The sequence below is a fragment of the Pipistrellus hanaki genome (genome assembly GCF_964339955.1).
Source record: "Pipistrellus hanaki genome assembly, chromosome: 7".
Lineage (NCBI taxonomy): Eukaryota > Metazoa > Chordata > Mammalia > Chiroptera > Vespertilionidae > Pipistrellus > Pipistrellus hanaki.
The window spans coordinates 8,608,440-8,634,146 of record NC_140509.1 but is presented as its reverse complement, the minus strand read 5'-3'; the positions used below and the strand labels follow the sequence as shown (position 1 = coordinate 8,634,146).

Sequence of the window (25,707 nt, the reverse complement as noted above, 5' to 3'; positions counted from 1 at the left end):
CCTCTATGTTCAAGGACTCCAGAGTGAAATCCCTGTCTCCTGCCAAGATGGAAGGGGCCGCATCCCCACTGTTTAGGGAGGAGGACAGGAGAGTTGGTGGCATCCATCTGCTCCTTTACCTGCTTTCAACTAGTGCTTTTGGTTCAGCCCCTACACACTCTCACTATCAGAGGCGGCTGGTGACTCAAGCACATGAGCCTTTTTAGGTTTCTGCAGGGTGAGTCCACTGCTTCCTACATGTCTTCTCTCTGAGGTGTTGACGCAAAGATGGTAACATCTCCTTGATCCTGTTTTGTGCGCACGCATGTGTGTGTGTGTGTGTGTGTGTGTGTGTGTGAGAGAGAGAGAGAGAGAGAGAGAGAGAGAGAGAGAGAGAGAGAGAGAAAGAAAGAGAGAGAGAGAGAGAAAGAGAAATAATACATATTAGATATGAAAGCTTTATTAAATTCCTGTCCTGTGTTTTTAGTGGAGGAAGCAACGATTAACCCAGGGAATTAGTTTGCCTTGTCTCATTGCCAGTCTGGCCCTGGCCAAGTGCTTTCTTGTCCCCGTCCCTCACTGCTCAGCAGGTCTCCTACAGAAAGTTCTGGCATTCACACTCTCTCTACAACGTAGGCAGCAGAGTCATGTGTTTGCAGAGCGGAAAGACCAGGCACCCTGGGCTTGAGACCCTCAGGTCCTGGTAGGCAGGGCACAGACTGGAAAGCCCTTCTTGGTCCTTCCTCCTGTGGCCCTCAGGGGCCTGCACCCAGACTTGGCACACACCTGCACTGACAGATGGTGACAGTTCCCCTCCTCCCACCCTCCTCCCTCCCCAGAGGATAGCTACACTATTCTCCCTGATTTTTATATTTGCACTTTCGTTAATTCCACCTCTAGCAAATTCTCACATAAATGCAGATGTGGTTTAATCCCCTTCTTCTTCCTCTTTCTTTTTATTTATTTAAAGAACTGTTTAAAATACAGAAGAGATTAAAAAGTAATATAACATTCTCTCACATACTTATCCCCGGAATTGACTAGTTAATATTTTTCATATATACTCAAGTCTTTTTTATTTTAATCAAAGAAATAAAATCTTGCAGTTAATGTTGAAGTCTCCTTTGTTTCCCCAAAGCAGTCCCATCCCTGCCCTCTCCTCAGAGACAACCACTGCCCTGGATTCCGCATATGTCCTTCCAGAATATTTAGAGAATGTTTTACAAGCACATGTGTTTGAATGAGTAACCTCTGTGCAGTTTTGTGCGTGGTACTGCAGGCTGGGTAGCGTCCTCTAACTTGCATGTGGTAAGCCTGTGCTTTAGATGTTACACATCCCTCCACAGTGATCTGTGTGGAGGGAGGGTGCCCCTGCCGAGCCTCCTGCCTCCTCCAGGTCTCCAATGGGTGAATATAAAGATTTAACAGGAGCAGCCAGCAGTTACGATGCCTTTACCATATGCCAGGCTCTCGGTTCCTCATTGAATTCTCACACCCCTAAATGGTTAGTGCCATTACCCCATTTGCACACAGGAAACTGAGGCTTTAGGGGCTCTCGTTTGCTTGAGGTCAGCTTGTAATCCTGGGGGTATGGTGTCCAGTCCTGGAGTCGGGACACCAGCACATGAGCGAAGTGTAGACATGTTCTGGGACTGGTGACTCTGAGCCGTGAGTGCCAGCCTCTCGGTTGTTGGAAAGTTGCTCCCTCTGAGCACATGCAAGTAGCCATTGAACTGACTTCCGTGGTCAGCTGCAGCTGGTGGCTCTCGCACACTGGCAGGTAATCCCTGCCTCACTGCCTGCCTCTGCAGTGGGACTCAGCTGGCTGCCCACATGTGGAGCAGACTGTGGGAACCACCTGAGATCGATCATGATTAAGCACTCGGGAAACCTCACAGTGGTCTGCAGGGGAGAGGCAGTGGGAGGACAGGCCATAGCCCCGAGACCTTATCAGCACCCACCCACCATCCTCCAGCCACCTCCCCACAATTTTATACTCATTCCAGAGTTTAGTCCTCATTCTGCCAGCAGCAGCCCTAGAGAGATTGTTTTAAATCTCTTGTTTTTTTCTGGCTTGTTTAATTACTACTATGGCAACATCATCTTTTTTATTAGCTTCATATATTTCAGCCTCATTGTGGGTTAAATTAAGTTTTATGGGTGGGCCTAGGAAGCCAATCAAGATTTATAGCTTTATTTCTCTGGAAAAAAATGCTTCTGAGCCTCAAACAACTAATTACAAGGGAAGTTTGGGAACACCACCAGTGTGTGAGTTGGGACCACTATACTGTTTGCATTGTTTTCTAATTAATTCACAGAAGGATAGCTGATCTCCCCACAGAGATGATAAACTTAAGGGCAGCCACTACATCTTGTGTGGATGTCCCATAATACCAGCAAGTGCCACACTCACAAGTATATTCAATAAACACTTATTCACTCCTCCAAAGCCCCCCTACCTCTCTGCCTCCAAGACCTGGGTGTTGATGGGGTGTGTGGGTCTGCCTAGGAACCTCTGCAGTTGTCATTAACTCATGCACTGTTCCCCTTGGTGACTCCCAGATGGGGCCAGGGAGGCACTGTGTCCTGTCTGGGTTCATTGGGCTGAGTCATAATTACAGTAGTAACAACCATGCCAGCTATTATTTTTAGCACCTCGTACACATCAGCACTGTTCTAGATCTTACATTTGTTAGTTTATTTAATATTCATCCAAAATTTTGATATTTACTAGTGGCCCGGTACACAAATTCATGCACATTGAAAGGAAATTAATTATAAGAAATATTTTAATATCATTACTCACCCTTTCTCTATGACAGAAATGTCAACCAAATTCACAATCGAAAATGACAGATCAAAACATGTGTGCAATTGGTGCCAGTGAGAGCTTTATATGTATCGCACATGTGCGAGTCAACTTAGCCATATATATTAAACTTGCTTAATTAGACCTGCTTTCTGATGTAGCTAAACTTTTTCCAGCTCAGTGAAGCACCCCAACTTCTCTTTCAGGTAATTGTGAGCAACACAACAATAAATATCAGCACAAAGCAGATTATTATTGTATATCATGTAGGGAGAACAAAGGGTTTAATATTTAACTGCAACAGTGTTTGACTATATTCTGTGCAGTGAGAAAACCTGAAGTCATTTTCAAGGTCCACCATTTCTTCTTTGCGTCGAGTTAATTTTCTAAGCTTTCTAAATCTCCATTTTTCAGCTAATGAAAAGAAAATAGGATTCCATCAAGTCACCTATCTACCTACCTCAGGACTTCTGTGAGGATCAAATGAGATGAGATGAGGCACAGGAAAATGCTTCATAGACATTTGGTTAAAGTGTAAAATGTTTCCACCTGGCTATAAAGCAAGCTGTGTTCCTGGGCTGAAGAAACTCCAAGGAGGCTAGTTGCTAGGGAGAGGAAGCCACTAGGATTGCTACGTGATGTCATTTCCCAGACAGACATATTAGCCTTTTATATACAGTACCAGTGCCCCTTGCAGGGAGATTCCTGCAATAGGGCTTCCTGCTGTGATCTCCACTGCCCTGCCTGCTTCCCTCCCTTCTCCCCAGCCCCACCAGCTTCTCTCCCTTCTCACCAACCCACCTGCTTCCCTCCCTTCTCCCCAGCCCCACCAGCTTCTCTCCCTCCTCCCTCAACCCACCTGCTTCTCTTCCTTCTCCACTGCCCCACTTGCTTGCTTCACTTCAGCTTCGCTCCCTTCTGCAGCATTTTGCTTCTTTCTACGATGTCTTTAGTCTTCGCTCTGGTCTGGATATGCAAATTAACCACCATCTTGGTTGGATTAGTTTGCATATTCACCCTGTTTGGCTGGTGGGTGTGGCTTGTGGGGGTAGCAAAGGTGTGGTCAATTTGCATGTTTCTCTTTTATTAGAGAGGATATACATTTAAAATGATACATCTAAAGATTAGATGAAGAGACTGAATCCCACTGAGGTTCAACAGTTTGCCCAATGTTACAGCTGATGAGAGTAAGAAAATGAAATTCAGCAGAAACCGGTTTGGCTCAGGGGATAGAGTGTCAGTCTGTGGATTGAAAGTTCCCAGGTTCGATTCCGGTCAAGGGCATGTACATTGGTTGAGGGCACATCTCTGGTAGGGGTGTGCAAGAGGCAGCTGGTCGATGTTTCTCTCTCATCGACGTTTCTAGCTCTCTTTTTCTCTCCCTTCCTCTCTGTAAAAAAATCAATAAAATATATATATATTTTTTAAAAAGAAAGTGAAATTCAGACTCAGGTAGCCTGGCTCCAGAACCCATGCCATCAACCTCAGGGCCATCCTACCTCCAGTCCATGAAGGACCAGGATTAAGGCCTGTGGTCTGGACTGCCACCAGAGACCCTCCTCAACGGAAGTACCTTGCATCATAACACAGGCTTGCCTTTTTGCTTGCTTCGTGTCACATGAAGCGTACCTTAGGCAGTAGGTTAAGATAGGTACTTTTTAAAAATGATTATATATACTCTACCAAACTATAATAAATGTCTCTTGAAATTCTATCCCAAACTAAAAGTTTGATCAGCATTTTAGCAGATATCCTGATTGACACCTTTGAATTCATGTGTGCACAGATACATTCATTACAGTGTAATGTACTTGGTGCCTCATTCTGTAGCCAGGGTTCGGGGGGAGGGGATTCTCTCCATCAGCATTGGACACATAAGGAGATTGCAACTCAAGAAGGGACTGGACTTGTCCAGTGGAGTGCCAGCGAGTGCAGGGGGTTTTGTGATTTGAGGGTAAGTGCTCAAAGCAAAGTCCACGTGTATTTTTTGACACCTGTTACTCAGGTTCAGCCTTGTCTCTGTCCTGCATGAGTGCCAAGCCCTTGATGCTCCCGTTTTCTGGGAGTGTTGCCTACCAGACAGGAGATTCAGGGTGGCCCTGGCCAGGCAACTCAATTGGTTTGAGTGTCATCCTGATATGCCAAGATTGCAGGTTCAATCCCAGTCAGAGCACATACAAGAAACAACCAAAGGAATGTATAAATAAGTGGAACAACCAGTGTTTCTCTCTCTCTCAAGTCAATGCATTTAGAGAGAGACAGAGACAGAGACAGAGACAGAGACAGAGAGAGAGAGAGAGAGAGAGAGAGAGAGAGAGAGAGAGAGAGAGAAAGGTAGATAGATACGGGGTATTTGGAAAGTAGGAATATTTCTACAGCTCTCAGCAAAAACAGCAGTTGAGCTTTTGAGTGGACTAGTCCTGTGGCATTTCCTGGCGCTGTGGATCTCGGCTGCACAGCCTCCATGGATGTTGCATATGATTGCAAATGTGGCTCAGCCATGAGGACTGTTCCAGTGCCACCTTCCCTTCCGGCAGCATTCAAGGCTGTTTGGAAGCAGTTGGGGGGAAATGGAATCTGAAACCTGGGGATGGCGTGGCGCTCATTACCTCACCCTAACCATCTTCCTCCTACTGATACCTTGGTCTTAGGGTGTATCTAGTTTTGCTGAAAATGAAATCGTCTATTCAGCCTCAGGCTGTGTTAGTGAAATGAACTCTAATGTGATTAGATATTAATGTAATGGCATGGAGGATTGGTATTAAATTGAGGCCTTTGGATCTTATTACTCCACAAAACGCTCCTTCCTGGTCAGGCTGCTGCCCTGCCAGCCCTGCCTCCCCAAGCAAAGTGAGGGCAGTGGTGTCTGGAGAGGAGGCAGAGAGAGATGGTGAGAGCAGCAGCAGTGAGAGGAGGCAACCCAGTGCAGCCTCGTTCCTTCCCTGGGGCTCCAGTCTTCCTGGTGGAGGGAGGAGGGGCTGGGCCACGGGAGGCTAGTTCAGACCTGCCAGCACTCTCTGGACCATGAGCGTGTACTGGGGCCCTGGACCTACAAGGGTCTTGTCCCTTCACATCCAGAAGCACTTGCAGATTTTTTTGATAAGCCTAGGGCTAGTACCTCCTCCACTCCCATCCCTCTCCACCCCAATCTTTTCTGTGAAGCTGACTTGAGCCTGGTAGTTGTCACTGGCTGTTGTCACTTACCCTAGGCCTGTTTCCCTTTCCTGGGTGGTGGTCTGAGAAGCAGGCCCCTGCAGTGGCCCTTGCGTCCCCAGACCTACCAGAAGGAGGCACGTCCGTCATGGGTTCCACGGCTTAGCTGGGAAGTGACAGCCAGACCTGTGAGAGCTTAGGACCAGGGCAGAAGCCCCACAGGGCCTGCTGGCCCCGGGCCACAACTTGCCTAGCAGAATCTCCAAGGGCTGGGTGGGTCTGGGAGCAAAGCAGTCCCCCATAGAGAAAGAGCCAGGAGTGCCAGCTCTGGGGATGGTCAACGGCATCACCTTCACGTATGAATGATAGCGTTTGTACAAGGAGAGTGATTTTTCTTGTGCTGTTTCCAGAAAACTGCTTTCAGAGGCACAGACTTTGCACACAGGATGATAACGACTTTTTAATGACCTTAAGGGGCCTGGTGTCCAGGCAGCAGTGAATCAGTCTCAGTGGGAGGCTCATAGCAGAGAGAAGATGGAACACCTGAAACCAGAGGGGAAAACAAACCGCAAATACATCCATTTTCTTTGGTAGTGTTACTTGGTAATTAGACAATTACAGGAACAGCTTCCAGCAGCTGGCATTTCCACTGTGCAGTGGAGGAGGGATGGCAACAATGGTGAACTCCTCACATTTATTACAGAAAGTATTATTGGCATTTACAGTCGTGAGTGCCATGCGTTCCTCCCGGGCATTCTGATGAGCTGTGAGCGAAAACCACGAGGGAGCTCCTCCTCGCAGGGCTCACGCCTGGCTCTGGGGCTTTAAATGAGCTGGCTTACCCTGCTGATCCACGAGGAGCTGCCTCTGACATGTCAGGGCTCCTGTGGGGCCCACCGGAGCCCAGACAGTCCTGAGAACAAACCTTTGGGGGTTTAATCCCAATCCTCCAAAGGATTTGGAAGCTGAAAGGGAGGATGGAGGCCTGTGGGAAATTGCCTCTTCCTCCCCAGGTGCCATCTCTTGCATGGGGTTCATTCCTCAGTGAGCACCCCCCACTTCTCTAACCACGGTGCTGGACTTCCCAGGGCACTTTGCCCACAGTCCTGCCCTGATTCTCCTCTTCCCAGAATCCCCAGGGAAGTCACTGCGCCACTCTGTGTGGCCATGCAGCTGGTGGCCCCTGAGCCAGGCCCGTCTCACAGAGGAGGTGTGTTTCACGAACTCCCCACCGACCTGGGTCACGTATATTTGGCACACTCTTGTGAGCTTGGTGTGCAGTTGGCACTCATTTGTGGAAAGCTTTATAAGAAGCCACGTCACCTTCACAGAAGGCTGGAGCACCTTCTCCAGTGAGACTGTAGGCTCTGATGGGACACTGAGTACCGCTTCCTCCCTCAGCCACACATTCCGTGCAGCCTGTCCCTGTCCCTGTCCCCCACCCCTCCTCCAGCACAGGTCTCCCGGGGACAGACAGGCGGCCTTCCCTCTCCATGTGCTCGGTTAACTGTGCCTCTAACCAGGCGGATGGTTGTGCTTCCTCCCTCAGGTCTTGGCAGTCGGTAACGTTTGAAAGACAGCCTGCCTCCTTCATCCGAATCGTTGGAACACACAACACAGCAAATGAGGTAAGGGTCTCCTTCTTGAAAGACGCTGTGATAGTTCCTGACGTACAGGTAATGCGACGCCCGAGTTAAGTGGAACTGTTTGTCCTGCCCGCTAATGGCCCGCTGTCGACAGCTTGGTACAGCAGAAAGCTCTGCTCCTGCACAGAGGGGATATCGGTACCATTTCTGTCTCTCCAGCAGCGGCTGAAAGCCAATCCTGTGGCTTTGCTTACCCCTCCAGCCCCTGCGGATCGCAGCCACAGGGACCTTGAGAGGTCAAATGCCCTGTCCTCAGAGTCCTCTGCCTCCCAGAGGACAGCTGTTCAGAGGCCCCGTGGCTCAGAGCGTGGTGGTGAAGGACCCCAGCCCCACGGGCAGCAGTGGTGTGGTCGCTGGGTTCCTGTCTGCCTGCTGGGTCCTGTGCCGGCTGCACAGCCATGTTTATGGTCGAGCCGCCTTCCGGGCCTGCTCCTCCAGGGCCCAGGCCTGGCTCAGGGACAGGTGCTCATTCCAATGGACCATGCTGTTTGTAGATGGTCCTTCACCTTTGGATTTAATGAAGAAAGCGTGGGCGGGTTCTTCCCCCATTTGGTACCTGTGGTCAGGGCAGCAGTCAGGTGAGGTGCCTGGGCCTCTGGCATCACCGTGCTGTTTTGTCTGGAATGGAAATGACTCGGAAACAGGAGCACAGCAACCTCAGAGTTCACTCACGGTGTCGGTGAGTGTCAGGTTCTCCTTCCATTCTAAGTTTAAAATAATTAATAGTCAATTGCTGGCCTTTTCTGTTCTTCAGGTTGCAAAAACACCAGGGGTGAGGGTTGGTGTGTGGCAGATGGACTGAGTCTGCCCATCCCCCACTTGCTTTTGCACAGGAGTGTGTTTAGTGTGGACCTCTGAAGGACCTCGGGTTAAAGACAGATTTATGAGGAGCAGTGAGGTTGAAACTTCAGAGGTAAAGGAAAGGCACAAAGATAATAACAGTTCTGCAATTTCACCTTAACACGATATTTCTCAGATCTGCACAGGACCGGCCTCCTGAGCAGGCATCCGAGGCACTTGCATGGGTCCCCCCTTCCTCCCCCGCAGAAGGGGCCTGTGCTTGAGGTGGTGTGCTCTCCAGTACCGTCTTGAAATCCTTAGCAGTTTTACCTTTGAATTATTTTATAAGGGAAGCCCCATGAGCAGGGAAACTCCCACCTGGGCCTTGGTGCCTCAGCTCACACTCAGGCTCGTCTCCGCCCCTTCTGCCTTCCCAAGAAGAGTTCCCTGACCCCTGGTGGCCCTTGTCCCTCCCCAGCCTGCCCACAACCACTGCCATCCTTCCCCAAGGGCACTGGCACGTCTGCAGAGAGGGTGCGAGTCCCGGGATCGGGCCCCTGGCGCTGGTGAGCATCTAGCCTAGAGTCCCCGTGCCAAGAGAGTGCCCTGTGACAGGTCAAGAGAGAGGCTGGAGAAAGCTTTCCTGCCTTTTGAGCAGAGGGTTCCAGACAGCAGGGCTAGCAAGATCGAACGTTGTGTTTGTCGAATCAGGTTCTCCAGAGCACATCCAGGTGCTTCTTGTTCACAACAGCATTTTTAAAAGTGAAAATATTATGCAGATTTATATTCATTTTGCCTTTTTATTTATTTAGAATAAAAACGATACCCACCCACAATATGTTTCTTGCAGAGAACTTGTAAATAGTTCTGGCCCTCAAACACCTTTTATCTCTTTATTTCAAAACAAACTTGAAAATTATAAAAGTAAGTGAATGGATAATTTTTAAACCATGAAATAAAGAATTCTAAGCATAAGGTCATAAAAACACTTTTTGGATCATTATGGAAAGTCAATTTAAGGCTACATTTTAATACATCCATGATTCCCATATTTTTTGAGTTTTGTGAATAAATCCCAATTTTTCTTACCACTTAAATTTGTTAGCTAAAATGAAATATTGAGGTTCTGCGATTATGTATTACAACAAAAGGAATTCTTCAGTGGGAGAGGGCTGAGAAGCACTGGAGAGAGTCTGAGGGGGTCCCAACCCCTCACCTCAGCGACCAGATGAAGAATCCCTTCGTCACACAGCTCTAAAGCTGAGCGCGCCATCTCTCCCTGGACCAGCTGGAGTGAATGGGTCGGCTGGGAGGACACTGTGATTGGTCACATTTGGCCATGAGCAACTCACTCAGCTGCCTTAGTGAGTCAGTTATTGATCAGGAAAAGAGCTTCAGTGTAGTGTTGCCAACGGGGAAACATCTTAAACCATTAAATAAATGGTGACCGGACCACAGGCAAGATCCATAATGTGTCATTCTCAGAGTGAATGAGGCACACAAACGTTGAATTTCACTGGGCATCAAGCACATAGCAAACTCTCAACGAGGAGTGTTATTGGCTACACATAACTGGGTTCTGGGACAACATATGGAAGAAACAGTCACCTGTCTTAGCACAGCAGGAATGTGTGTGAGTCAGGCTGGCAAAGAGGCGTGAGGGGCAGGGGTTGATGAAGGGAAGGGGTGACTCGGGCTGGTTGGCAGGACTCCTGGCAGACAACAGCCAAGAAAGGGGGCTGGGGCAGAATCGGGACCAGAATGCTGAGGGTGAGGGCCATGCCATCATGCCCCATGGGGTCAGGGCTCCCGTGTCATAGTGGAGGGCAGTGTCGAGGGGATGCAGAGTCCCTCAGTGTGTCACTTCTGTGTGCCAGCCGACACCAATAGCCTCCGTTTTGTCAGAGCCAGAGCCCGTGCCCATGTAGACACCCAATGTCTGCCAGTCTGAAGACTGTGCAGATGGTCGTGGTTCCTCCCATGGAAAGGTCAGCTTGTCTGTGCGATGGCAGAAAAGGAAATGTGGGGGAATCACCTGCCATGTGTCCCGGGTAAGACTGTTTCTGCAGGTGCGTCCTATCCAGAGAGGCAGGGCCCCAGCCGGGGACGGTGGGGAATGAGCAGCGTGGAGGCTCCTGTGAGGTAAAGAGCATTCAGTGGAGATGGGGCGGGGCTGTTCTGGAAAAAGGTGGACAAGTCGCCTGAACATGTCTAAGTGGCCAGGCGATCGGCAGCTGTGCGACAGTGGCCTGGAATCTGCCCTGACCTCCAAACACCGGCTGCTACTGGGATAGCAGAGCCTCCCGCCTAAACCAGATAGGGATTTCATGCCCGACATCGCTCTGTGCCTGTCATGCTCCAGTCGGCCAGGCCTTCCTGCAGCAGGGCTCAGCTTCTGTCTGCTGCATGCTAATTTCCCCACTTCTCTCCACGGGGCCCAGCCTGGGCAGTCTGTGGAGGTTCAGATTTCCTGATCACCTGTTTGGGCACGCTTCTGATTTCCTGCGGCATTTCATCCCTCTCCTCTGGGAAGTGTATGTCTGCTTCGGGCATCTGCCTCATCTTCCTTTGTGAGCTCCGCCGCAGTGAATTCCTTTAATGTTTTAGCTATGTTTATGACTTCTGTCAATAAGCCCCCCTATGCTCTCCTCTTAAAGACTGCACCACTGCCTCCAGTGACCTCCTGCCCCTGGGTGCTCTGTGCCATCCTTGTCATTAAACCTAACTTCTTAGAACATTTTCCTTTCATTCCTGTGTGTGTGTGTGTGTGCATGTGCGCACATGTGTGTGTCATGTTCTGCTCCTCTCCCCCTGTGCTTGGTGTCCTTCTCACGTCTTATGTGTTTCTCTCTTCTACCCTTGGCGCCTTTTTGCACATCCTCTGTGCCCACTCGCAGGGGTTCCTTTGTCATCCTCTCACACTTAGCACTAGATGGCAGACACATGCCAGTTTGTCTTCTGGGACATGCACCTCATTCTGCTCTCCTTCAGTTCTTTCCATTCATGTGCTTCTTCTCAGCACCTGCGCCAAAATGGTCCTTCTTGGCTGTTTCCTCATTTGCTTTCATGGAAGCCTCAGTCGCCAACTCAGCAGTTGTGTGGTCACCTGGCCTACCTGCCTCGACTGCTGATGACTGAGCTAATCAGGAGGCAGACATTCCTCCCACCCTCCTTTTCCAGGGGAGGTTAGAAACTGGGCCTTGTCAACAGCACCACTAATGTCATTGGAACTGAAGTTTTAGCTGCAGTGACTGTCCCGGAGCCAGCCACTCTGGTTCTGATGCTGCGCCACTCATGGCCCCTTCATTTCATCTCATGAATTTCCTTAGCAACGTGAAAGCTCCCTTAAAGGGAGCAGGCTGGGCCCGATCAGGGACTGTCTGCATCTATGAAAATCAGTGTATCAAAAGAAATAGAAGTTATGCCTGTTTCTTTTCATGGCCCTTATAAAAACCTGAGCTTAAGAGTAAGTTTTTGCTGTGATTTTTTCCCCTAATCTTTATTATTCAGATTATTACAGTTGATCCTCTTTTTGCCCCCCATAGCTCCCCTCCACCCGGTTCCCACCCCACCCTCTGCCCTTACCCGTCTCCCCCACTGTCCTCATACATAGGTGTTTGATTTTTGTCCAGTCTCTTCCCACACCCCACACTCCTTTCCCCCCGAGGATCGTCAGTCCACTCCTTTTCTATACCCCTGATTCTATTCTATTCACTAGTTTATTCTGTTCATCAGATTTTTTATTGACTTGATTTTCAGATTCACTTGTTGATAGATATGTATTTGTTGTCACTTTGTTGTTCATAATTTTTGTCTTACCTTTTTCTTCTTCCACTTTTTAAAGAATACCCTTCAGTATTTCATATAATACTGATTTGGTGGTGATGAATTCCTTTAGCTTTTTCTTATCTGTGAAGCTCTTTATCTGACCTTCAGTTCTAAATGATAGCTTTGCTGGGTAGAGTAATCGTGGTTGTAGGTTCTTGCTATTCATCACTTTGAATATTTCTTGCCACTCCCTTCTGGCCTGCATAGTTTCTGTTGAGAAATCAGCTGACAGTTGTTTGGGTACTCCCTTGTAGGTAACTGTTTTTCTCTTGCTGCTTTTAATATTCTCTCTTTGTCTTTTGCCCTTGGCATTTTAACTATGATGTGTCTTGGTGTGGTCCTCTTTGGATTCCTCTTGTTTGGGGTTCTCTGTACTTCCTGGACTTATAGGTCTATTTCTTTCACCAGGTAGGGGAAGTTTTCTGTCAGTATTTCTTTAAATAGGTTTTCTATATCTTGCGTTCTCTCTTCTTCTGGCACCCCCATAATTTGGATGTTGGTACGCTTAAAGTTGTTCCAAAGGCTCCTTACACTATCTTCATATTTTTGGATTCTTTTTGCTTTTTGCTTTTCTGGTTAGGTGTTTTTTGCTTCTTTGTATTTCAAATCTTTGACTTGATTCTTGGGATCCTCTAGAATCCTGTTGGATATCTGTATATTCTTTATTTCAGTCAGTGTATGCTTAATTTGTAGTTGGTATTTTTTCAAATCCTTGAGGATCTCACTAAATTTATCAGCATTTTCTAGAAGATTCTTGAGTAACCAACCTTATAACCGTGGTTTTGAACTCTGTATCCAGTAGTTTGCTTTCCTCCATTTCTTTCTTTTATGACTTGTTTCTTTGTTTCTGCATTCTGGCTACTTCCCTGTGTTGATAGTGTGGCTTTGTGTTCTAGGTGTTCTATAGGGTTCAGTGGCTCAGCCTCCCTAATTACCTGAGGTGAACGCTATTGGTGCACCCTTTTGTGGGCTGTGTCCACAGTCTTATTATAGTTAAGCCTTGATTGTTGTTGGTATCACTGGGAGGAATTGACCTCCAGGCCAATTGGCTGTGAGGATCAGTTGTGTCTATGCTGGGAGAACTTCTATGCTGGATACACACTTATGGGGCAAGAGTTGCTTCAGTGGGGCTTTGGTGCTCACTGAGTTTGCCCTTGTGTGTCTCTTATGGATCTGAAGAGCTGAAGTCTGGATGGTCCCACTCTGACCACTGGGTACATTGGCTCTGGGATCTCCAATGAGAGAGGCCACCCAGCAGGAGCTACAGAGAGATCTGCAGATTCCTTCTCTTCGTTTGGGATTTGGAGGTGCCCAGTTGTGGCCCAGCTGTGAAGCAATGCAAGCTGTTGTTGAGCCTTGATTCTACTTTTGGAAGCTCTTGGACTCTAATCCAGCTGCAGTACATTAGGTTTCATATTGCAAAATGCCAGGCCATTCATATGCAAAAGCCTCTGCACATAAATTGGGTGGGGTGGGGTCTCAGGGAATCACCAGGGTGGAGCAAACAGCAATGGCTGACCATCAGCCCTGCCTGGAAGACGTCCTGTGTCTCTGTGTCCTGTGGCACCATGCAGGAACAATGATCGCTGCAAGCAACTCTGATAGAAAGCCACCCTCAAGTTCCGCCCGAGGCCAGACAGTCCAGTTTCTCCCTGTATGAGTCTGGGCCCCCAGAGTCCCACCCAGAACTGGAGTTCAGAGAAGTTGAGAGCTTCTCCCTCCCAATTGAAAGAGACAACAGTGTACTCAGTTGCCAGCCCTTTCTGTGCACATACCTCCATACTTATGCACTTCACTTTTGCACCTCCGCTCCTTCGTCTAGTCTCAGTGTACTTTTCTCTTCCCTTCTAGTTGTAGAATTTCCACTTAGCCAGCCTTCCTGTGGTTCTGAATGATACCCGTTTTGTCTTTTGGTTGTAGTTTTGAAGTGGTTGTGCGAGGCAGCAAGTTCAGGTGTTTACCTATGCTGCCATATTTTTTGGTGTGATTTTTTATATTAGGCATTGAGCTCCTGGGCACAGCAGCACCAAGGGTTAAAAGGGATGTAGGAAACACTCACTCTGCAGTGTAGACAGTTTCTGCTCACGAGAACCCACATGAGAGCCTTTGCCAAGTCAATAACACAACTGAAGATGGTATTGACAGTCTCAGGCAGCTCTCAGGGTTCCATTTACTTATCGAATTTATGTGGCTGAGGAGAGAAGTGTATCTTTATATCCGCGGCACCTAGCATGGGCCTGGCGCATGTGCGCATAGAGTACCTGCTGGCTGAATGAGTGAGTGAATCACTCAGTCTGTCCATCCATCTCTCCCTCTCCCACCAGTCAGCCAAATAAAGGAAAAGACTTACTAATTCAGCTTGTCGAGAGACTGGCATTCAAGGCTGAGTTTCTGTGGTCAGTGGAGTCTCTTAAACCAGAAACTTTTGTTAGTGGAAAAATATGTATACCAAATACTCAGCTTCTTCTCACTTAGGATAATAATAATAAAAAAAAAAAAAAACCTCTAATAATAAATTACAACTGTTGTATATGGAGCACTTACTATGTGCCAGGCCCTATTCCAAGTCCTTTAATTTATTACACTCTGTAACCCTCAGATGTGAAAAGGAGCTACCCTCACTGCATTGTGAAAATGAGGAGACTCAGTCCCAGTGCTGGCAGAGATGAGGTGTGATGGGCAGTTCTCACCAGTGCTGCGGGAGTATAAATGGATACAGTCACTTTGGAGAAGTTTTCTACCAAAGTTGAATATGTGCAGCCTACCCTGTGGCTAAGCATGTTCACACCTTTGTGTAGTCTCTAAAGGCATAATAACTGATAATGCTGCAGAAGTGAGCCCAGCTCTGCCTGGCCCTGCCCTCTGAGTCAGACCTTAGTGAGCAGGTGGTGCCTGTGTGTGTGAGGGAGGTGGGGGGCTTGGGCAGCCAGGTACAGGAGAGAAACAAGGCAGGGACCTTCCTGGGGGTTGCAGGTTCACTGTCTTAGAGAAATCAAGCCAGTGAAGAGGCCTTAGTTCTAGGGACATTGCGACAAACAGTGGATGATCCGGACCAAAGTGGAGAGGCATGAGGTGAAGCAGGGCTGGTGTGGATGGATGTGCGGCAGATGGGGCGGTGGGGCGGGTGAGAGGGCGGGAGGAGGGGGGCCTTACCTCACCGAAGAAAAGGGTCCAGTGAGCAGGCCCTTGGGGATTGAGTGGAGGTAGATGAGAGGGCGAGGGAGGGTGGCAGATCCCTCCCCCCCGGCTCAGTGCTGCCCTCTGGCCCGCAGCGGGAGGCCCCGCGGCAGGGGGCCCGGCAGGAACCCAGAGGCACCAGCAGGACAGAAAGTCTGCACGTGGCTGCCTGGGCTGCCCTCCGAGACCCTCAGCAGAGCCTGGAGTGAGGCGCAGTTTATTCACACGCTTCTGTCAGGCCCGTGAGTGGCTGTGGGCTCCCAGTGCTATCCTCGTTCCCATAGCAACATGTGGCTCTAGTGAAGGAAAAAATACAGATAAACGGACTCTGTTTAAAACAACCACCATTAGACCTCCACCCTGGCCTGGTGGTTGTGATTTCCCAGCCCTGAGCGCCCAGGTTTTATCACCCTCTGGCTCCCTGGACCCCTGCAGCTTCCTCTAGAGGAGGTCCTGCGAGCCTGTAAGGTGCACCTGGTCCTGTGCTGCCTCCTGAGGCAGAATTCCTAGAGTAAGCCGTGGAGCTGACACAGACATCCGGTGGCAGACTCCAAAGATGCGGATCCCTCCCTCTGTGTGCTCCTGACCTGCGGAGAGAGCCAGTCCCAGCCCTCAGCCCCTTCTGCCAGGACACAAAACCTGCCCTGCAGGTTGCACACAGCAGGGATGCGGAAGGGATGCTCACAAATAAAATCTGCTCGGAAACAGGAGTCACTGAAACCGGATTGAAAGGCGCCTGGGTGCCTGTGTGTACACTGGAGACACAAGTGGCATTTGTAGGGGCCGGACTGGGTGTGGGCCAGAGAGAGGGTGAGCACTGGAACCGCAGGGCCGAGTTCATGTAGGCCAGCCTGCACCTGTGAGTTTGCTAACAGCCTCACCTGCACTTCTTGAGGGCAGAGACCACGCCATGGCCTCTCCATGCCCCAGCACCCAGCAGCCCCTCCATAAACCAGACAGGCCAGAGCTTTGGTTTGGGTTCGGCAGGAAATCAGCTCTCAGGCTCACTGCTGACGCCCTGGATCTGAGGAACGAGGGAGAACAGATCACACCAAGGCTGCAATCCCCATGACCTTGGAGAGCAGTGGGGCTGTGCTGGCTATGAGGAAGCCTGGAAGCATTTATTGCAAGAAAATAAAGGGTAAAGGTGAGCCATCCAAACCAAGACGTGGATGTAAGGACTGCGTGTGCAGATAATGGTCAAGGTCAGAGGCCTGGAGGAAGAAAGGTCTGGAAGCCAGCCTGAGAAACGGCCCTGTGAGCGGGCAGAGAGATGGGGAATGAGCGGAGGGTGTAGAGAAGTGTGGAGGCCTCGGCACTGTGACCAGCAGATCATTCCACCGCCCTGGCGCTCAGGACACTTGTCTCTGAAATAAGGAGAGTGAACTAGATCTTAAAGGTTCTTGCCCGGCATGACCAAAAACGGCACAAAAATACTTCACTTGTAGCAGAATGATAAAAGGTCCTTCTGTAGGCATCTTCTTACTTAAATGTCTATTATGAAAGATTTTACTGGGAAATGACACAAGAGTGAGCATATGTCCTTGTTCCAACACTCTAAGTCCTGTGCCTCTGGTATTGGAGCAGCAGTAATTCTGCGCCAAACAACTGGCTGGGAGAAGGTGCCCAGAACCTGAGCGGGTAGGTGCCAGGAGCCGCTGAGCAGCGAGAGGAATGGAGACATCGGCTTGGGAGGATAAGCCAACCCGTGTCCCAGTGCTGAGCCAGCAGGTAGGAGTTGGTCCTGAAATGGCCTAGCGGCTGGAGCTCTTCCAGACAAGCCGCGCCCGTCCCCGGGCTGAAGTGAACCTCCCAGGACGGACGGGCAGGCATGCTATGCACCTGCCCTCCAGGGCGGGGGGCCACAGCCAGGTTCTCATGATGCCCATCTGGGGGAAGGGGCCTTAGTGAGGCCACACCTACCAGATGCTGCCTGGAACTAGAACACTTCCCTTTTTTGTTTTTCCAAAATGAAAAAATACCACCTACACTTCAGGGCCTGATTAGCTGAGTGAGTGAATTGCTCTCCCTGGAACCCGGCATGCAAACATGAGAAGGGGAATCAGGAATCCCGGGCAGCCCGAGGGAATAGGATTAGAAAGGCTCTTTCTCCAGGACCTTCCAAGCAGTGAGTTCTAGTTTTTGTGGGTGCCCTGCCTCGGTGCTGTGAGGAATGGCATTGGAGAGTTAGAAAACTGTTGCCACATCTAAGCAGTGTCAATAAGAAACCACTGGGAATGAGTGAATATTTGTGCAAAACGATTGGGTGCCTGTTGCCCTGAGCACCTGTGAGGAGTGTGGCTCACTCCTTACCTGGACACAGCGGTTAGGACTGTCAGAAGTCCATCTGTAACTCTGCTTTTTAGACAGGGATGTTTTGTCGGAAACACTTGGTCTTCACTTTTATTGGTTTATTTTTTAAATATATATTTTTATTGATTTCAGGGAGGATAGGAGAGGGAGAAAGAGATAGAAACATAAATGATGAGAGAGAATCATTGATTGGCTGCCTCCTGCACGACCCCTGTTGGGCATCAAGTCCGTATCCCAGGCCTGTGCCCCTGATGGAACTGAACCGGGGACCCTGCAGTGCTCTGTCCACTGGCCAAACCAGCTTGGTCTTCATTTTTAAAGGAACAAAAGTGAAACCTCCTGCAGAGGGACCCTTCTCCCAAGAGGGGAGGAAGAAGACGGTCACATCACCGTCTCAGGATCACTCACGGTTCCTGCAGCTGAGGGGGCGGGCGCGGCTGCCACGACCCACGTGGAGGAAACACAGGGAGCCCAGGGGTGGCCCTCAGGAGCCTGACTGCGGGCAGGGGCGGGCATCGTTAGCGCTAGGTCTCCATTATAAAATCATGCCGCCCGGTAAATGGGAGTGGAAAGCTTGGGTCACAGATCCTATTTGTACTGGTTGCAATGAAAGCAGCCTGTGACAGTTACTCGGGAGAAACCAGAAAAGCAAGGTAGAGTCATTGATCACCATTTATTAAATTTCCCCAACTTCTGCTGCAGTTCAGGGTGGATGCTTAAACCAGCTTGGGGAAATTAGCAGAGGCGGCTCTGCTTTAAAAACCAGGAAGGGACAGGGAACAAACAGTGCTCAGGGAGCCCCTGCAATGAGAGGCACTGACGACGGAGAGCCAGTCTGCTCAGAGAAGGGGCCACCCCCGCTGTGGGCCCGCTCCCCAGGATTCGCAGCGGAAAGAACACCCGGCCACCTCAGTCCTGGCTCCGGAGAGGAGATACTAAACAGCAGCCACGGGGAAGGACACCGCAGTGACTGAGGCGGCGCAATTCTTCCCAGACTACATTCTAAATTAGCAGGCTCCTCCCGGGGGACAGATCCAGAGGCCATTGAAGCTGGTTCAGCGAAGGTGCCCCTTTGTGAGCGGCGGCCATCAAACAGGCTAATGGGATGCAGGATTGCCGGAAAGGCGGAGGGAAGATGAAGCGGGGACTGCGGAATGGGTCTGCGTAAATCAGCCTGCGCCTCTGCCCTGTACGCCTCATTCGCTCTCGGACACGGCCTTTCCGGGGTGGAGTGCAGGAAGGTTCAGAGGAAAGAAATTGAATCCCACAAGCTTCTGAGCGAAGCAAAAGTCAGGACTTGCCTGTTCCACCTACAGGGAGGCCCACAGGTGCATGTGGGAGGGGAGCTAGCGGACCTGGGGGGACGGGCCACACATTTCCAGATGGCACCCCCACTGGTAGTGAGGACTTCTCCAAGACATACTTCCTCCGGCTTCCTGTGAAGAGCAGAGGTTGCACCCCTGGCCACATGGCCACCGGCGAAGGAGCCCCTCCCCCTGGGCAGGCTGACTTCCCAGCTCTGTCCCCAAGAGCGTTGTCAGGACCGGCCACAGCCTCTCTGGGAGCCAGTTAGCAGCGGGTGCGTTAGCAGCAGGTGCCCGCCCGCAGGTGCCGCCTCCGGAGGGAAGGAGCCCAGCCTGGTGCAGGTGGTGGTGAGGCGCAAGCACCAGGACGCTTCCTCTGCCCTGGGCAGCTGGGTGCGAGGCGGTGGGCAGGAGTAGATGCTGAGATGACTGAGCCTCACGCTGTTCCAGGCGGGTGAGCAGCGCCTCCAGTGTGACCAGGTGCCGGGCCCAGCCTTTATCTGGACGTTCTCCCTCTCCCTTCTATTGGGAGCCACTCCCCTCCCTGTCTGCCTCCCAGTTCTTCACGGCGGCTCCCTCTCTGGCCTTCCCTAACCTCCCCTCCCAGAAAAAATTAATGTCTGGTCTCCGATTACAATTTCCTGTATGAGGCAGGCATCCTGGCTTTGGGGCTGCTGGGCCTTGAGGTTGAATCCTCCACCCCCACCCCCATGGGTGTGACCTCGGGCACCTTTGCCCGCCCTCTCTCCTGTTGGGCTGGGCAGTGTGCACCCTAGTCATGTTCCAGCTCAATAAGATGGTCAATGCTTCAAAAACAAAACCAGTGAAGGAGCACAGGTCCTGGGTGGTTGGCTGAACTGGAGCCCCTGAGGCCCCACTGCTGTCACCCCCAGAGCGTAGCACTGCCCCTGCCAGTCTCCTCCCAGAGAACCTGGAGTCTCCGGCCCTTTTTTTCCTGTCCGTCTTACCGGGTCTGTTACCAAGTTCTGTTGTTCTTCATTTAAAAATGAGTCTTTTTCGTTTATCCCAAATGGTTAAATCTGCCTCAGGGGTTTCAAGTGTTCTCCTAAAAAGAAAAGGCCTTTCCCAGTGAGAGGCAGCAGGCATTTATTTGAGATCAAAGAATAGCTATTCAGGCAGCATCTGCAGGTGAAGCCCAAACAATGTCCCAATTAGGAGACAAAGGCCAGTCTGTGAGGAAGGGCAGGGGCAGTAGCATCAGTGGAAGGAAGGCGGTTCTGTTGGTGCTGAGAAGGAGAAGGTAACACAGTGATGCTCACTGTGAACAGTTTAAGACGTTCAGCCCCGGGGTGGTCTCGGTGGGTAGTCACAGCGTCTGCCGCCTCCTGTCCTCGCAGATAGTTCTTGGGCACAGCATTGCGTTAGGCGCAGCACAGAGGTTATTCGCCTGTTTTAACCTGAACATGTGTGGCCCAGGACCTGCCAGGCAGCCCTCCTGGATGGCAGCTCTGCTCCATTTTCAGGGGCTCCGTTGACATTACTATGATTTTTTTACACGAGGTTTAAGTGTTGAAGTCACCCTCTCTTTAGACACATTATTTGTCGCCGTGTGCATGCATTCCTTTTGGAGTACTCCAAAGGAGTTCTCTCCCGGCCTTGCCTGCCCTCAGCCTGCTCACCTGAGGCCCTCCACCCTCCACCTCCACTGGCTCCAGGCCTCACCCATCTTTCCGTTCGAAGCACCCTCCCCCATGGAGTCTTCGCCCCTCAGTTTTGTGACTGAATGAAGGTCACTTTCCTGCCTGTTGCCTTTGAACTTTAGAGCCTGCTTGCCCTCTGGAAGTGCCAGTGCACGAAAGTCAGCTGGGCCGTTAGCGACACTCTTGGGGTTCGGGGCTCTCGGACCGAGGTGCGGCTCCGAGCCTGGGTCCTCCTGTCTGGCCTCCCTCTGCGGTCACAGCGCTCCCAGGTAGCGGTGGGACTTCCAAGCGCCTCCAGTTTCCCCGACTGAGATGGAAGCCTGCCTGAGCCCTGAGCCCGCGGTGTCGGAGGAATGGTCATGATTTCGGGAGAAATATGCAGAGGAGAAAGCCGAAACAGCCGGCGAGGTTTGCCGTTGGCATTGTTCGGTGTGTTGGGGAAAGTGGCCATTTACACTATTATTTTAAAACAGGCCGGTTACACGTGCTGAAGACGTGCCCTTAGCACCACCGGCAGGAGGGGGGGCTGAGGCGGGAACCAGGCCGCGGGGGCAGCGGACACTAAGTGCTGCCGGTGCCGGTGTCTCCAGCTTCCTCCCCACCTGCAGACAGCGTCGCTGACGGGAGCTTTTCTTAGGTGAGAGGCTCGTTCTGAAGGACCAGCCATTCAGAGCCCGGCCACACTGAGACCTTTTATAACTTTTTCAATCCTGGACTTTTATTGATTTGTGTATTCTTGTGTGAGGCCCTGAGTGGGAGAAAGGGCGGCAAAAGTGGCCCTTGAGTCAGAGGGGCCCCCACCCATCAGACAGAGGAGGACGGCTGGGCCTGGGCCAGGAGACCCCCTGAAGCCTGGAAGGCAGGGCGCACAGAGCTCACCGGGAAATCTGGAGGCCGGAGAGCTCCCTAGAGCACAGGGAGAGGCCCATTCCACACAAGAGGGGAGGCCCGAGGGGGGACGAGCATCAGCCTGCAGCTGAGGAGAGCCACTGACAGCCGGGTGGATGACACAGGAGCCGGTTAAAGAGCAGGACGGGGTAGGGTAGGGTAGGGAGGCGGGGTATGGACTGTGCACCCACTATGTTCAGAAAGACTGCATGTGCTTCAGCGGACAAGACGGGCCATGTGCTGGCTTCCTGTGAGAGAGGACGGGCCGTGTGCTCGCTCCCCGGGGACAGGACGGGCCGTGTGCTCGCTCCCGGGGACAGGACTGGCCGTGTGCTCGCTCCCGGGGACAGGACGGGCCGTGTGCTCGCTCCCGGGGACAGGACTGGCCGTGTGCTCGCTCCCGGGGACGGGACTGGCCGTGTGCTCGCTCCCCGGGGACAGGACGGGCCGTGTGCTCGCTCCCGGGGACGGGACTGGCCGTGTGCTCGCTCCCCGGGACGGGCCGGGCCGTGTGCTCGCTCCCGGGGACAGGACGGGCCGTGTGCTCGCTCCCGGGGAGAGGACGGGCCGTGTGCTCGCTCCCCGGGGACGGGCCGGGCCGTGTGCTCGCTCCCGGGGACGGGACGGGCCGTGTGCTCGCTCCCGGGGACGGGACTGGCCGTGCGCTCGCTCCCCGGGACGGGACGGGCCGTGTGCTCGCTCCCCGGGACGGGACTAGCCGTGTGCTCACTCCCTGGGGACGGGACGGGCCGTGTGCTCGCTCCCGGAGACGGGACGGGCCGTGTGCTCGCTCCCGGGGACGGGACTGGCCGTGTGCTCGCTCCCGGGGACAGGACGGGCCGTGTGCTCGCTCCCGGGGACGGGCCGGGCCGTGTGCTCGCTCCCGGGGACGGGACAGGCCGTGTGCTCGCTCCCGGGGACGGGACTGGCCGTGTGCTCGCTCCCGGGGACAGGACGGGCCGTGTGCTCGCTCCCGGGGACGGGCCGGGCCGTGTGCTCGCTCCCGGGGACGGGACAGGCCGTGTGCTCGCTCCCGGGGACGGGACTGGCCGTGTGCTCGCTCCCCGGGACGGGCCGGGCCGTGTGCTCGCTCCCCGGGACGGGACGGGCCGTGTGCTCGCTCCCCGGGACGGGACGGGCCGTGTGCTCGCTCCCCGGGACGGGACGGGCCGTGTGCTCGCTCCCCGGGAGAGGACGGGCCGTGTGCTCGCTCCCGGGGAGAGGACGGACCGTGTGCTCGCTCCCCGGGGACGGGACGGGCCGTGTGCTCGCTCCCGGGGACGGGACGGGCCGTGTGCTCGCTCCCCGGGAGAGGACGGGCCGTGTGCTCGCTCCCCGGGGACGGGCCGGGCCGTGTGCTCGCTCCCCGGGGACGGGCCGGGCCGTGTGCTCGCTCCCGGGGACAGGACGGGCCGTGTGCTCGCTCCCCGGGACGGGACGGGCCGTGTGCTCGCTCCCGGGGACGGGACGGGCCGTGTGCTCGCTCCCGGAGACGGGACGGGCCGTGTGCTCGCTCCCGGGGACGGGACTGGCCGTGTGCTCGCTCCCGGGGACGGGACGGGCCGTGTGCTCGCTCCCGGGGACGGGACGGGCCGTGTGCTCGCTCCCCGGGAGAGACGGGCCGTGTGCTCGCTCCCCGGGGACGGGCCGGGCCGTGTGCTCGCTCCCCGGGGACGGGCCGGGCCGTGTGCTCGCTCCCGGGGAGAGGACGGGCCGTGTGCTCGCTCCCCGGGACAGGACGGGCCGTGTGCTCGCTCCCCAGGACAGGACGGGCCGTGTGCTCGCTCCCGGGGACGGGACGGGCTGTGTGCTTGCTTTCAGGCAGCTCAAGGGGCAGCAAGTGTGAGGTGGATGTGAAGAAGTGGAGCTGTGTTCGGAGGGATTGCCCTGGCCACTCAGCAAAAGCCTGTTGGGCGTGGCCTCGCCTGTCCCGTGTTCATGAAGCAAGAGAGACTGTCCACACCCGGCAGAGATGGTCTTGTCCCTCCAAATGCTTACAGAGGGTGGAGCCGGTGGAGGAGACTAGATTAGTGTTGCCACTTAGGAGAAGGTTTTCAAGTGTACCCTGTGCCAGGCAGGTCTGAGCGCAGGGCTCATGCAGTTTTGCAGGCCCTCCCATCTGGCTGCTGACGGTAAGAACCTACAGAGGGACCCAAAGAGGGCGTTTTGGTGTAGAAGGAAGAGAGCAAGGAAAGAAAGGAAGACCGAGAGGCCGGCTGCCACGGGGAGTCCGCAGGAAGTGCCATGGCGAGGACAGCAGAGGCTGAGCTTTTGGGAGAATCGGCTCACTCAAAGAGAAAATGAGGAGAGCGGACCGGAGATGAGAGCTCACTTAGTCTCAGAATTAGAGTTGGAAATATGAAATTTGAAACAGTGGTAGATAAATGAATTGAAGTGGAAATATGGAAAAATAGTAATGCAGGAAGGAAAGCACGGATTTCTATTTTAAATGTAATTTCACAGTTGATATTACATTTGTCTTCTCTCTGAACTTGGTTCTATAGTAGACGTGTGTGTGTGTGTGTGTGTGCGCGCGTGTGTGTGTGCGCGCGCACATGTGCCGCTGCCCAAGCTGTGGACGAAGCCCCTCGACCCCCAGCTCTACCTCCTGAGCCCCCTACGTCTCCTCTGCCTGGTCCTCCCTCAGGGAGGTGGCGGGTGTCCAGCAGCCCCGCCTGCATCCCGCCCACACCCGGGTGCCAGTGCCTTGACCCCTGGGATGGGCCCTTTCCGGAAATGGACTTACCAGTCGTGGGCAGATCCAAGCACAGAGGCTCCTCTAGCCAGCAGGCCCTGGGAGGGCAGGGTGGACCCTCCCTGAGGAAGCATGAGGCCGGCATTCTCTGTGCACACGGGGTGGCCAGGGCAGGGCCAGCAGTGTGTCCGCCCTGTGGGTCTCCTTGGCTGTCCCCACCGGCTTCAGGCAGCCACCAGCCCTTTGCAGGCATATCCGTGGAAACCAGTCACTGTGGATTGAGTCCTAGCATTCGCAGGTTCAAGGACGGCGTTACAACAGGTGGCCGTCTTCCTCACCAGGGAGGAGCCTGGGGGCCCAGGGCAGGAGGAGCCTGTGTGGGAGGAGCCTGGGGGCCGGGCAGGAGCCTCAGGGTAAGGAGCTGGGGAGCCGGCCCTGCCAGGTTTGTCCAGGTGCTTTGGCTCTGGAGCTGTCTTCTGCCCCGGCCCCAGCCTCAGTTCCTGTCACATGTCTGGCTCAGCTCACCTGTGTCTTTAAGACACTCTCGGGCCCTCAGTAACCTCAGGAGCTGGAACTCGCCTTCAATCCATTCCAGTCGAGGCTGCGTCTGCTCCCTGCTGCCCGTCCCGCCCTTCACCTCTGCCTCGGCTGGATGCTGCAGGCCCCTCACCCCTGCTCACCCTCGGCCTCCCCAGGGAGCTTGCCAGCCCTCTCAGCCTGCGGGTCTGGACCTTCCGGGTGGACCCCACCATCTAGACCTCCCTCACCTCTAACAAGTAACAATGTGCGGCCGTTTCTCTAAACCATTTGTGGTGGACCATAGCGCCTCCTCTTGGCCTCTGCGGCCCCGCGGGCGAAGCTCCCACCGCTGAACCCCTGGGTGAGGAAGCCCGGGGGCCAAGCTGACCTCCCTCTTCCCCAGTGCCTGCCTGCACCACCTCACCGCGCACACACTCCCACCGCGCAGTCTCCATGTGGGACGAGGCTCAGGCTGGGCCTGTGGCTTCGTGGGGTGAGCAGGCCGTGGAGGACCCCTGCTCCACTGCCCTCCCCGGCCGACAGCCCTTCTGCCCTGGGTTTGCTGCTCACATCAGCGCAGACCTCCTTCCTCCCCACATCCGGCACCTGGAACACCTCTCCCGCCCCCCCCCCTCTTTTTCCCCCTCCCCCTCCCTCTTTCCCCACCCTCTCCCCCTCTCCCTCCAACGGCCCCAGCTTTGAAGGCCTCAGTGGCTTTTGTGTGTGTCTCCTGACAGGGCTGTGGGAAACATGGCATCCTTTGAACATTTACTTGAGGTTGATAAATAAAATAGCTCTTAAGTTTAGTTATTTTTGTTAATATGGGATAGAAAAATTAAACAGAAGGTGGAAGACAGGACTAATTATTAGGAATAAATGTTTGATGACATGATTTGCTAAAATGGATTTTAATCAAACCCATTGAATAAGGCAGAGCAAATGTGAACGTGATTGT

At 53.1% G+C, this 25,707-nt stretch overlaps 1 protein-coding gene across 2 annotated transcripts in view; it reads left to right on the top strand.

The window, feature by feature from the left end:
* Nucleotides 1-25,707, top strand: part of BTBD9 (BTB domain containing 9) — a 411,421-nt gene that overhangs the window by 383,750 nt on the left and 1,964 nt on the right. For both annotated transcript variants that reach the window (XM_084889529.1, XM_084889528.1), the window contains exon 10: nt 7,491-7,569. In XM_084889529.1, the coding sequence (XP_084745655.1) occupies nt 7,491-7,569 (79 nt within the window). The remainder of the gene's footprint in view (nt 1-7,490; nt 7,570-25,707) is intronic.